At 43.0% G+C, this 14,804-nt stretch overlaps 1 protein-coding gene across 1 annotated transcript in view; it reads right to left on the bottom strand.

Annotated features, from left to right (window-relative positions):
• LOC139558920 (sal-like protein 3) overlaps positions 1 to 14,161 on the bottom strand; it is a 32,490-nt gene extending 18,329 nt beyond the window's left edge. The window contains 1 exon segment of the mRNA XM_071374422.1: positions 14,080 to 14,161. Coding sequence (XP_071230523.1) covers positions 14,080 to 14,161 — 82 coding nt within the window.
• Between the last annotated feature and the right edge of the window lie 643 nt (positions 14,162 to 14,804).

Here is a 14,804-nt window from a genome sequence, read left to right as displayed (position 1 = left end):
CCTGGAGCGACGCCAGAGTGCCCGGCCTGCTGCCTCGACCCCTATAGGAACCAACCCGGCACCACCAGCAGCGTGACCTCTGCGGCCACAGATGGTACACGTGAATGCCCCTCCTCCGGCCTCCCTGAGCATAGCACCTCCCAGCTCCATAGGCACCGGAGCGGGTGACCAGCAGGTTTTCCAACCGAATGGACAGATCCACCAGCTGGTCGAAGGTGAGGGTGGTATCCCTGCAGGCCAACTCCCGACGGACATCCTCGCGCAGGCTGCAACGGTAGTGGTCGATAAGGGCCCTATCGTTCCATCCCGCTCCTGCGGCCAGGGTCTGATATTCCAGGGCGAACTCCTGGGCGCTCCTTGTCCCCTGCTTCAGGTGGAAAAGACGTTCACCCGCCGCTCTACCCTCGGGCGGGTGGTCGAAAACTGCCCATAAGCAGCGGGTGAACTCCGTGAAGTCGTCCAACGCCGTATCTCCTTCTCCCCACACGGCGTTAGCCCACTCCAGAGCTCTCCTTGAGAGACACGAGACGAGGGCGGACACCCTCTCCCTTCCCGAGGGAGCCGGGTAAATGGTGCCCAGGTATAGGTCCAGCTGTAGCAGGAAACCCTGGCACCGTGCTGCCGTCCCATCATACTCCCCGGGAAGGGCGAGACGCATCCCACTGGGACCGGGTACAGGAGGTACGAGTAGTGGTAACCCCTGTTGTGTTGGTGGAGGCGCTGGAGGGACTCTCTGTCTCTCCCAGTGGTCCAATGTCTGAACGACGCGGTCCATCGCATCGCCGAGATGTTGTAGCATCGCCGCGTGATCTCTGATGCGCTCCTCGACTCCTATAACCGGGGTACCTGCTCCTGCTGACTCCATGGTGAGGTGTGGAATTCTGTAAGGGGTGCGTAACTGGTGGCAGGGAAGTCAGATGCAGGAGATCAGAACTAGGTAGCAGTTTAATTGAAAAAAACAATGGCATAAAGAATAACAAACATGGGTACTAAACCCGTCGCGCACCAGAAAAGCACTTACAACAAACAATTCCACACAAAGACATGGGGGGGAACAGAGGGTTAAATACACAACACTTAATAAGGGAAATGAGAACCAGGTGTGTAGTAAAACAAGACAAAACAAATGGAAAATGAAAAGTGGATCGACGATGGCTAGAAGACCGGTGAAGCCGTCCGCCGAACGCCGTCCGAACAAGGAGAGGAACCGACTTCGGTGGAAGTCGTGACAACATGGAACTCTATTCCAAATCAGGTAACTGATGCAAGCAGTAGAATCAGATTTAAAAAACAGATAAAAATACACCTTATGGAACAGTAGGGGACTGTGAAGTAACACAAACATAGACATATCAAATCAAATTGTATTTGTCACTTGCGCCGAATACAACCGTTGTAGACCTTTCAGTAAAATGCTTGCTTACAAGCCCTTAACCAACAATGCCGTTTTAAGAAAGTATTTACTAAAATAAACTGAAGTAAAAAAGAAAAAAGAGGAAAATAGAAAAATAACAAATAATTAAAGAGCAACAATAAAATAACAGATACGAGGCCATATACAAGGGATACCGGTACAGAGTTAATGTGCAATTAATGTAAAATGTACATGTAGGTAAAGTGACTATGCCATAGATAATAAACAGAGAATAGCTGCTTTTCCAAAAAATGGTGGGGGGGTAATGCAAACAGTACGGGTAGCCTTTTGATTAGCTGTTCAGGAGTCTTATGGCTTGGGGGTAGAAGCTGTTAACAAACACAAGTGAGATCTGGTCGACAGACTCCCTGGATTGTGGTGTTACGGGTATTCATGTGGGCGTATTACTATGCCTCCCGGAGTAGCTCCTACATTTGTGAGACAATACAATTTTCCGCTCGCAGCGTACGCAGCGGTACAAGAGATTATCGACTCCCTATTAGCTAAATGGATAATCAGGGAATGTAACAGTACGTACAGTTTTGAAACCAACGGGTAAATGGTGTCTTAACATTGACTAACTCAACAAGCTGGTTTCGTTGTCTCGTTGGCCAATGACACAGCTCAACCAAGAGTTGCCAAGGTGGCAAATACTTCTCCACCATCGACGTGGTGAATGGTTTCTGGACCATGACAGTCGAGCCTCGTGACCAACACAAGTTGGCTTTCCCTTTCTCGAACAAGCTCTTCACGTTCAATCGTTGCCCGTCCGGGTATGAAAATTCCCCTCAGAGTTCAACATCTTCCTGCACAAGGCGATGCCAGAGGGGTACGTTAATCTACGTGGATGATGTTCTCATGAGAAGTGAGACTAGGTCACATCACCTCCACGAGATGGAGGTGCGGCAGGGGCTAAGTTGGCCATCATGAAAGGACAATGGTGCAGGACCAAGGTAAACTACGTTGGGCTTCTGGTGGGTGGTGAGGGCATCCTGCCACAGTCTAACAGAATCCAAGCAGTCCACAACATCAAAACACCTACAAACCGTCATAAGGTGTGCAGTTTCTTGGGAGTATGTAATTACTCCCGTCAATTCATCAAAAACTACACTGACTTGTCAAAGCCTTTATCCGCCTTCTTCAGAAAGACATCCTGTTCGTTTGGGATGGCACCCACAACGAATCTGTGACTTCCTTTAAAAGCCTGCTTCGCGAGGCACCCTGCCTGGTATACCCCAACAAAGACAAGATGTTATTTTTGGAAATTGATTTTTCAGAGCACTGCCTTCGGGAATGTACCAAATATGACCAAGACAAGCGTGCTTACGCGAGCAAAACACTCAACCCTGCTGAACACAAGTACTCAGACTGCAAAAAAGCACTGTTGTCTGGGCGGTCAAACACTTCACCAATTATGTCAGCCGACAAAAAGGTGATCCTGGAAACATGTCACTAGCCGGTGACCTTTCTGAAAAGCCAATGAATCCGTGAGGGTGCTGTACACAACCGCAGAATAGCAGCTTGGCTTATGACGCTGCAGAGCCAAGATGTAGTAGTCAACTACGTAAAAAAAATTCAAACCTGCCTTTGAGCGGGGCTTTGGCGGTGTGTCAACGCTGTGGTGACGATGAAACCGACTTCACACCAGACTTCGCCTAGATGCAGAGAACGTGTACCGCCAACACATTCCACCTGCGGTGCATTTGAGTTGGGCCGGGGCTGACTGGACCATCCCAGGCAGTTAAGCACGCCCAGCTACACACTGCCCATATATTGGCCCAACTCCAAAAGTTCACAGTCACCCAGTCAGAACTAGCAGAGCCCATGTGAGAAAATATACACAAGCTAATAGTGTAATTATAGAATGCTAGTAGATGTATATTAAGAAGCAAAGTGACAACTGCATCGTTGTCATCAGCATTGTTGCATATGCTGCATTGACCATGCAGACTGAACGCAAGTGTCTCGTGGTCGAGGCAAAACAAATGCGTTCCTTGAGTGACGGGAGCCGGGGCTAGGTCTGTGTGGAAAGCGGCATTGAGAGAGAGAGTGGCGAGAGTGGAGAGAGATGATTCAAGTAGCGAAGTAAACTATAAAAATGGACGTTACACACTGCGTGTCACATTTAACAAACAAAACATACAAATACTGTTATAGAAGGTAAAGTAAAAACCCAAACCGGTCCGTGCATCAATACAGGTATACCGCCCAGCCCTAAGAATATCTATAGATTGAAAACGGTTCTAAATGTAGGATTTTGGCGCGACAGTACCCATGTGAAAATTGCCACACCACAGCAGGAAAACAATCCAGATTTCTATCTCAACCCTTAGCTGTTAATGTGTACTCTTTCCAAAGACGTTCACTACCTCTTGTTAGGCATGTATATGGGAGGCCAAGTCAAGTGCAGGAGAGCGGAGTATAATAAACAGGCACACTTTAATACCGGTCAATAAACGACAGCACATCAAACATACTAGTGCCATAAAAACACGGTCTAATACAAAAGTGCGGCGCCTGACAAAATGTCCACGTAACAATAAACAATTACACACAAAGACGTGATGGGAAACAGAGGACTAAATACATGTAGATTGATTGGGGAATGAAAACCAGGTATGTATGGAACAAGACAAAACAAATGGACATATGAGAAATGGAGCGGCGAATGCCGGTGACGTCAATCGCCGAACGCTGCCCGAACAAGGAGAGGAGCCGACTTCGGAGGAAGTCGTGACACGTCTGTCCTAGCAAATTGTTCGTCAGGGATAACACTGAGCGTATTTCTGGTCTTAAGCCTATCACCAGCGAAGAACGCTGTAGAGCTGAACTAACAATAAGGGATGGGGTCACCACCACACAAGTGGTTGTTGTAGGGAATCGATGGTTGGTTAACACCCCGTTTGCGTCCGCCACTATGACTTATGAACGCCATGGCGCGTTTGCTAAGCATTCCCTTGAGCTACCACGAGCCATTCAAAACCAAATCCAGTATGAGGGACCAATGACTGTTGATCTTGGTGTACTGGATGAGGCACTTTTAGTGTATCCGACTGACTACAACCCAAAAGATTGGTCTGTCACCCGCTCTTGGACGGTGCCGGACAGTATCCTGACTGTTACCATGATCCTTAGTCTAATTTCCCTTGGTGTGTGCACCTACTACGTACACATGCGCAATTGAAGACCTAATGAGGTCTTATACTAGGATGACCTGTGGGACGGAAGTGATCCCGATTTTTGGAAAGTTGGCAATAGATCTTGAAACCCGGGGGTCCATCCACAGGGGGTCCATCCACAGCAACCCCAGCCTCCTCTCCTGAATTCGCTAGGTCAGCACCGTAATGTCCCCTGTTTCCACGTGCCTTAACCTCTCTTGGGCACGTGAGACGGTAGCGTCCCACCACTTCAACAGCCAGTGAAACTGCTGGGCGCCAAATTCAAATACAGAAATACTCATTATAAAAATTCAGAAAACAAAACATATTTTACATAGGTTTAAAGATTAACTTCTTGTGAATCCAACCACGGTGTCAGATTTAAAAAATTCGCTTTCGCTTTACGGCGAAAGCATACATTACGATTATGAGAACATAGCCCACAAGACAAATCATTACATACAGTAGCCAGCCAGATAGAACAGTTACACAATTTAGAAATAGAGATAAAATTAATCCCTTACCTTTGATGGTATTCATATGTTTGCACTCAGCAGACATTCATTTACTCAATAAATGTTCCTCTTGTTCGATAAAGTCTCTTTATACCCAAAAACCTCCGTTTTGTTCGCGCGTTTCTTCAGTAATCCACAGGCTGAAACGCAGTCAAAACAGGAAGACAAAAAAATCCAAATTGTATCCGTAAAGTTCATAGAAACATGTCAAACGATGTTTATATTCAAACCTCAGTTTGTTCGATACTATTTCGATACTATTTCAACCGGACAATAACGTCGTCAATATAAAATGTAAACAAGAAACGCACTCTCTCGGTCTTGCGCAGGAAAAAGCTCCGTGAAACTTTAGGGTCCACTCATTCAGACTGCTCTTACTTCCTAATTTTTCGGAATACAAGACTGAAACACATTCTAAAGACTGTTGACATCTAGTGGAAGGCATAGAAACTGCAAGTTGAGTCCTAAGTCAAGGGATACTGTAATGGCATTGAATAGAAAACAACAAACCCCCCCAAAAAAATATTCTCAGGTTTTTGCCTGCCAAATCAGTTCTGTTAAACTCACAGACACTATTTTAACAGTTTTGGAAACTTTAGAGTGTTTTCTATCCAAATCTACCAGTTATATTCATATCATATCTTCTGGGCCCAAGAAACAGGCCGTTTAATTTAGGCATGCATTTCATCCAAAATTCCGAATGCTGCCCCCTACCCTAGAGAAGTTAACTACCCACCTTCAAGTAGGATCCCCCTAAATATGACATTAGAGACAATGCCACGATAGAGTAATTTAGCCAAGACCTTGGACGTATATAGAACATAGTCCAAGTTAGATGATTAAGGTGTCGTAGCTAAATTTTGTATATCTTTTGATTCATTTTTGTTTCATTTCCTTTGACACTTAGGAAGTGAGAGAGCCGTAAACAAGTTCCCCATACAACCACCAGTAAGTAACACAACAACGCTCATTTGGGGAAGAAACGTAATAATGTGTTGCCTGAGTGTTGTGTGTTATTAACCTCTCTGGTTCAAGTGGGACGCTAGCGTTCCACCTCGACAACAGCCAGTGAAATTGCAGGGAGCCAAATTCAAAACAACAGAAATCCCATAATTAAAATTCCTCAAACATACAAGTATTATCCACCATTTTAAAGATAAACTTCTTGTAAATCCAACCACAGTGTCCGATTTCAAAAAGGCTTTACTGCGAAAGCATACCATGCAATTATGTTAGGTCAGCACCTAGTCACAGAACCATACAGCCATTTTTCCAGCCAAAGAGAGGAGTCACAAAAAGCAGAAATAAAGATAAAATGAATCACTAACATTTGATGATCTTCATCAGATGGCACTCATAGGACTTCATGTTACACAATACATGTATGTTTTGTTCGATAAAGTTCATATTTATATCCAAAAATCTCAATTTACATTGGCGTGTTATGGTCAGAAATGCATTGTCTCAAACAAACATCCGGTGAAAGTGCAGAGAGCCACATCAAATTACAGAAATACTCATCATAAACATTGATAAACGATACAAGTGTTATTCATGGAAATAAAGATGAACTTCTCCTTAATGCAACCGCTGTGTCAGATTTCAAAAAGGCTTTACGGTGAAAGAACACTTTGCGATTATGTTAGGTCTGCACCTAGCCACAGAAACCCATACAGCCATTTTCCAGCCAGGGAGAGTGTCACAAAAGTACGAAATAGCATTAAAATTAATCACTTACCTTTGATGATCTTCATCTGGTGGCACTCCCAGGTCTCCATGTTAGACAATAATTGTTCGTTTTGTTCGATAATGTCCCTCTTTATGACCAAATACCTCCTTTTTGTTCGCGCGTTTTGTCCAGTAATCCAGTAATAAAAGGCGCGTGCACTAATTCCAGAGGAAAGTTTTTAAAAAGTACAATAAAAGTTAGTAGAAACATGCCAAACGATGTTTAAAATCAATCCTCCGGTTGTTTTTGTCATAATTTATCAATAATATTTAAACCGGGCAAAAGCTTCGTCAATAGGAAAGGAGAAACAAGAAAAGCGCGTTCCCGATCAGGGCGCATGGCTGATGAATGGAAATTTCCACTGGCCACTGATTGAAAGTTCTGTATCTCCCTCATTTTTCAGAGTAAAAGCCTGAAACAATGCCTAAAGACTGGCCACATGTACAGGAAGACACAGATCTCGTGAACTAAGTCTTTGTATGGTGGATAGGCTTACAATGGAAAAACAGCCTTTCAAAATAATAGTACTTCCTGGTTGGATTTTCCTCGGGTTTTCGCCTGCCATATCAGTTCTGTTATACTCACAGACATTATTTTAACAGTTTTGGAAACTTTGGAGTGTTTTCTATCCAAATGTACTAATTATATGCATTTCCTATCTTCTGGGCCTGAGTAGTAGGCAGTTTAATTTGGGCACGCTTTTCATCCAAAATTCCGATTGCTGACCCTACCCTAGTGAAGTTAACGTCTGCCTAAGTTACTGCCTAGATCCACTAGCCAGGACAACCGGACGCGGGCCAGAACGCAGAGCCACAGCCGGACCTCCTCTGTCCATTGTGGTAGTGGTCTGCAGCTTGCAGACATCCTACCAGGTTAAACCACCAAGGGGGGACTGCTACGATGATCCACAGGGTACCCTTGTGACCCGAGGGTATAAAACATGTGAGTGAAGAATTTACATATCAGACTAAGTTTACTACACGCTGCAGCAAAGGTTTATGACTAGTTGTGACCCCGAAACGCAACACAAGGTTGAAGACAAAGTAAAATCTCTGAACATTCAAGTTTATGGTGGAGTACCTATTCTAAGTACTGTATCTAGGAAGGTGAACTTAGGACCCTCTGGCTATTATTTTCAAGTCACCGGGTGTCTACACGGCCCTCCTACCCATGCTGGTCGACACGGCTGATTAGCCGTCCTGTGAAGACCACTCACAGAACGAGTGCAAGGAAACAGACGACTAAGAGAAAGGACATTGTGACATCGTGTGGACAATCAGAGACTTACACCTGAAGACGAAAGAACAAGGCGTCGGCCAAACCTTTCCCACTAAGCAGAACCCTCGGCCCACGAATAGATATCCAATGGAGACCTTCAACACGTAAATACATGCATTACACTTCTTACCCATAGGAGCGGCAGTTCGGGGGCAAGGTCTTAGGGCTATAACTAAACATAGTTTACAAATGTATCCAAGTGTTGAATCTCTTTAAATCTCCATCTTGTGTAACACGTGTCATATTGTGTTGGGTCACTTGGTATCTGTTGTCATTGTATTAAATTCTAATCAATAGCCTAGACTGTTTGTGTATGTGTATCTTATGTTATTATTTAGCTTGTTAGTAAATAAATCATCAACTCAATTTGTGTGGTATGGAATGATTAGTGAGACCCGGGTTTGTGCAGATTTACGAATTGCGCGACGTTCAGAATGAGACTAATGAGGAAATTCATAAATTAGTGAGTGCTATGAAATCAATATTCTGATATACTTTGAGTTAAATCGGGAAACGGTAACTCATTCAACAAACTTTTCCCATGGTGCCTCAGGTTACCGAGTTAATGGTTACCTGATAAATTTAATCACGTAATTATAAACATAGTTAATTATTCGATAAATAGCATGTCATCACATTAATGATAATACTTCACGACACTTGGCACACCTGTATTTGGGGAGGTTCTCCCATTTTTCTCTGCAGATCCTCTCAAGCGCTGTCAGGTTGGATGGGGAGCATCGCTGCACAGCTATTTTCAGGTCTCTCCAGAGATGTTCGATCAGGTTCAAGTCTGGGCTCTGGCTGGACCACTCAAGGACATTCAGAGACTTGTCCCAAAGCCACTCCTGCGTTGTCTTGGCTGTGTGCTTAGGGTCATTGTCCTGTTGAAAGGTGAACTTGCCCCAGTCTAAGGTCCTGAGTGCTCTGGAGCAGGTTTTCATCAAGGATCTCTTTGTACTTTGCTCCGTTCATCTTTCCCTCGATCCTGAGTAGTCTCCCAGTCCCTGCCGCTGCAAAACATCCCCACAGCATGATGCTGCCACCACCATGCTTCACCATGGGGATGGTGCCAGGTTTCCTCCAGGCCAGAGAATCTCGTTTCTCATAGTCTGAGAGTCCTTTAGGTGGCTCCAAGCGGGCTGTCCAAGCGGTCTGTCATGTGCCTTTTACTGAGGAGTGGCTTCCGTCTGGCCATTCTATCATAAAGGCCTGATTGGTTGAGTGCTGCAGAGATGGTTGTCCTACTGAAAGGTTCTCCCATCTCCAGAGAGGAATTCTGGAGCTCTGTCAGAGTGACCGTCGGGTCTTGGTCACCTCCCTGACCAAGATCCTTATCCCTCGATTGCTCAGTTTGCATAAATGCTACCCTTCCCCAGATCTGTGCGTCTACACAATCCTGTCTCGGGAGCTCTACAGACAATTCCTTCGACCTCCTGGCTTGGTTCTTGCATTGTCAACTGTGGGACCTCATATAGATAGGTATGTGCCTTCCATGTCCAATCAATTGAATTTACCACAGGTGGACTTCATTCAAGTTGTAGAAACATCTCAAGGATGATCAATGGAAATGATGCACCTGAGCTCAATTTCAAATCTCATAGCAAAGGGTCTGAATACTTATATACACTGCTCAAAAAAATAAAGGGAACAGTTAAACAACACAATGTAACTCCAAGTCAATCACACTTCTGTGAAATCAAACTGTCCACTTAGGAAGCAACACTGATTGACAATAAATTTCACATGCTGTTGTGCAAATGGAATAGACAACAGGTGGAAATTATAGGCAATTAGCAAGACACCCCCAATAAAGGAGTGGTTCTGCAGGTGGTGACCACAGACCACTTCTCAGTTCCTATGCTTCCTGGCTGATCTTTTGGTCACTTTTGAATGCTGGCGGTGCTTTCACTCTAGTGGTAGCATGAGACAGAGTCTACAACCCACACAAGTGGCTCAGGTAGTGCAGCTCATCCAGGATGGCACATCAATGCGAGCTGTGGCAAGAAGGTTTGCTGTGTCTGTCAGCGTAGTGTCCAGAGCATGGAGGCGCTACCAGGAGACAGGCCAGTACATCAGGAGACGTGGAGGAGGCCGTAGGAGGGCAACAACCCAGCAGCAGGACCGCTACCTCCGCCTTTGTGCAAGGAGGAGCAGGAGGAGCACTGCCAGAGCCCTGCAAAATGACCTCCAGCAGGCCACAAATGTGCATGTGTCTGCTCAAACAGTCAGAAACAGACTCCATGAGGGTGGTATGAGGGCCCGACGTCCACAGGTGGGGGTTGTGCTTACAGCCCAACACCGTGCAGGACGTTTGGCATTTGCCAGAGAACACCAAGATTGGCAAATTCGCCACTGGCGCCCTGTGCTCTTCACAGATGAAAGCAGGTTCACACTGAGCACATGTGACAGAGTCTGGAGACGCCGTGGAGAACGTTCTGCTGCCTGCAACATCCTCCAGCATGACCGGTTTGGCGGTGGGTCAGTCATGGTGTGGGGTGGCATTTCTTTGGGGGGGCCGCACAGCCCTCCATGTGCTCGCCAGAGGTAGCCTGACTGCCATTAGGTACCGAGATGAGATCCTCAGACCCCTTGTGAGACCATATGCTGGTGCGGTTGACCCTGGGTTCCTCCTAATGCAAGACAATGCTAGACCTCATGTGGCTGGAGTGTGTCAGCAGTTCCTGCAAGAGGAAGGCATTGATGCTATGGACTGGCCCGCCCGTTCCCCAGACCTGAATCCAATTGAGCACATCTAGACATCATGTCTCGCTCCATCCACCAACGCCACGTTGCACCACAGACTGTCCAGGAGTTGGCGGATGCTTTAGTCCAGGTCTGGGAGGAGATCCCTCAGGAGACAATCCGCCACCTCATCAGGAGCATGCCCAGGCGTTGTAGGGAGGTCATACAGGCACGTGGAGGCCACACACACTACTGAGCCTCATTTTGACTTGTTTTAAGGACATTACATCAAAGTTGGATCAGCCTGTAGTGTGGTTTTCCACTTAAATTTTGAGTGTGACTCCAAATCCAGACCTCCATGGGTTGATAAATTTGATTTCCATTGATAATTTTTGTGTGATTTTGTTGTCAGCACATTCAACTATGTAAAGAAAAAAGTATTTAATAAGAATATTTCATTCATTCAGATCTAGGATGTGTTATTTTAGTGTTCCCTTTATTTTTTTGAGCAGTGTATATATAAGGTATTTCTGTTTTTGTGTTTTGATACATTTGCAAACATTTCTAAAAACCTGTTTTCACTTTGTCATTTTGGGGTATTGTGTGTAGATTGATGAGGAAAACAATTTACTTAATCCATTATAGAATAAGACTGGAACATAACAAAATGTGGAAAAAGGGGTCTGAATATTTTCCACATGCACTGTATCTAATCAGATAAACTCTTTCAGACAAGTAGCCTCCCACTGGACACACCAAGTCCTTTCAATTTGGGTAATTTTGAAATATTTGGTTGAGAATTTGATCAATGATATTACAACCTATATACCCCCACTCAAAAAGACAGCCAAAAGTTTGTTGAATTTCCAATGTGCTATCACTATGCTTTCATCCATCTGAAAGCACAACCCAATTTTTGGTTTAGTTGTCTATCACTGCGCTTGCAACTATTTAAAATCACAACAAAGTTCAAATGGGACTACAATGTCCGATATTTTGCTTATTTATACAATAGATTAATGTGGTATTACTGTGCTTCATCTAATAGCAGAACCAAATGGCCTGGATTGCAGTTCAGATTACATTAAAATTAGGCAACATGGTGGAAGTGATCAATGCCGTTGGAGATTCTGCACAGATTATTACAACAATTGTGAAGATCTCCACAGACCTGTAATTACCTATGCATGATATGTTGAACACGCAAGCTTTATTAAGATTATACAAGAAGACATTTATACACAACCAAATATCAACATTTGAAGGACATTTATATTTAGTTTGGATAGTTCCATCTGTGTCACTGACCCAGTCTGGCTTTAATTCCAGTTTGTCTACAAATTAGTAATTGATCTGTTGGATTCACGTCTATATCTCAACCCCAAATCTACATTAAATTATAGGAGTAAATCAAATCAAACTTTAAAAATTCACTTTAAATAAAGTTTGATTTGATTTAGTCACATTGTTTAACTTACATTTTTGGTTGAAATGGAGATGTGAATCTAACATATCAATTATTAATTTGTAAAAAAACTGGAATTAGGTCAGTGGCACAGATGGAACTATTCAAGTAGAAGATGCATCGCCTTCAAATGTTGATATTTGGTTGGGTTACATTTGAATTCAATCAGAGCTTGAAACCCTAGGCCTATGTATTATCTATTTTTAGTTGAGTCCAGGGATGAATTGAAACAATAGCTGTTGACTATGAAAAAGATATATAGGCCTAAATAGTATCATTGACGCTATGAGTGATAAAGTATGGTCACATTTCATTTGCTCTGTTAAACCAACCCTTTGGAATTACATTGATGATAGCACATTGGTAATAGCAGTGAGAAATATCATACGCAGGGCTGGGCTTGTTTAAAACCCTGGATGGGAGACCAAAGGGTAGCTGTAGTTAAATTAATTTTCCAGTAGGAGGTGCTGCCCTGCCTATATTTTTGTTTTCTGATAGTGGAAATAAAGTTGAAGATCTGATATTGTTTTAAAGGTACAAATTCAACATATTTTATACAAGGTTTGTCTATGTTAATATTTGGTTACCATGATGACATAATCCTGTGGTTGAAATTTCACCCTCAAAACAACAGTTTATTTTGATTTACTTTTTTCAAATTGAATGCATTTTCCATGTAGATTCAATATGTCAATACTTTGCTTTGACAAATTATGTTGGAACAATGTTGATTTAACCAGTTTGTGACCAGTGGGCTAAGCATTTCAATAGCAGTAGAATATGAACTAACAAAAAAATTTCAATGACCATACATGTTTCTTTTCAAAAACCTGAGGAACAATATACTCTAATAAAAAAGTAAAATCTTTCCCATTAGGCATCCTCTTTTACCCCCAGACCTACATAGCCTACCTCTTGTAAAAAACGAATTAGTAGGGGTATCCTTATTATCATGAACACTTCCTTAATCCAAAACTGAACATTCTAGACCTATAGGCCATTATGTAAATCATATTTCAATAGTAACCATAGATGCCTACCATATAGTTTTTCATTAACATTATACAGTTACACTAGAAGTAGGAAATATTAGAGAGGAGTTGATATGGGTCCTATGTGAAACTATTACATTTTTTATATATTTGTCAAAATGATGTCAGGAAATTATTTGATGACAAATGTAATAACAAAAATAATAATAATTATGTAGCCAGTGATGTAGTGGTAAAAAAAACATGTAGGTAAACTGATCGCAGGTTGAGGTGAAAAAAGTAAAGCTTCCTACACTTTCAATGCATTTTACGCTAAATGTGGGTAAACTGCATTTACCCTCCACTACACAGCTGCATGTAACTGTTTTCAATATTAATTCACACTGAAAGGATATAGCCTACTGAGCTACACATTTCTCAATACTAATTTATACCATTAGGCCTGCCAATGGACAAAATTGCATGCATAACTCATGAAAGTGTGCTTGGAAATCGATCAGACAATAGCCTATCCAGAATGATCTTATCATATCCGAGGGGAATTGAATTTATTTGTGCCAATTTATATTATTTACCTAGGCTATAGGCTACCATTTATTTATTCTACTTTCTAGGATTGTATAAGAAGTATCACACTGGTGTACAGGATAAAGAACGTTGAAAATATGCTCCCATTCACCATAATACAATATGAAAGGTTATGAAGAACTAAAATACGTTATGAATTAATAACTATTAAAGCAAAATAGGCCTGTAGCCTACTATAGTCTGGCAATCAAATGTCTATGATAAAAATGTATGTATATGCTTGTTTGCATAAAAGTGTGTGTGAATCTCACGTACCATGTTGTGATGGGATGTCAGTTTGCAACTCTTCTTCGTCCGACTTGAGATGTTGTGGTTTCGCTTGCTTGCGGCGGGACATGTTGTCAGTTATCATCTAGTTGCGTTGCTGCATTTGCCGATACATTGCAGCAAACAAATAGAACCCGTCAGAGAAAGTTGGGCCAGTGAAATAAGGTATAGCATATTAGCTGACTTGACCCATGTGCAGATTGCGCATGTCGGTGTAATTATGATGGAGGATAATGCTTAACCACTCTTGGTAGCTTTCGATTGGCTAAGGTCCAACAGACCCACACTAGATATGGAAATGAGGGATGTGTCTCATAATTACACTATACTCTGCTTCTTATTCATCTGTCTTTCCACACGGTCCACCCTACAACAGTGATGGACATTAGGCTAGGTGTGAACAGTTCTCCAACAGTTGGTTTTGTGTTTACTTTTGTAAATACATTTTTTCCATCAGTTTTTACTGTAGCCTACATTTTCCCCCAACGCTTATTTGAGTTTAAGTATGTCACATCGTTATCACGAGCCCTTTCTTTTGATTTTCTCCACTTCCATTCCTGTTTTTGTCACATTTGACAAATTATTGTGGAAATCTACACATGGACAAGAAAGTCCTAGCCGGAAACGTCTTGCCCAGTGCCTTTATCCTCCTGGTCTTCTACTTATCATGAAGCTGAGCAAAAGAGGAGGACAGTTTTTTTTTAAATATGAAG

Source organism: Salvelinus alpinus, chromosome 29 (genome assembly GCF_045679555.1).
Source record: "Salvelinus alpinus chromosome 29, SLU_Salpinus.1, whole genome shotgun sequence".
In the NCBI taxonomy this organism is placed as follows: Eukaryota; Metazoa; Chordata; class Actinopteri; order Salmoniformes; family Salmonidae; genus Salvelinus; species Salvelinus alpinus.
Note: the sequence above shows the minus strand (reverse complement) of the source record. Positions and strands in the feature narration are given on the sequence as shown.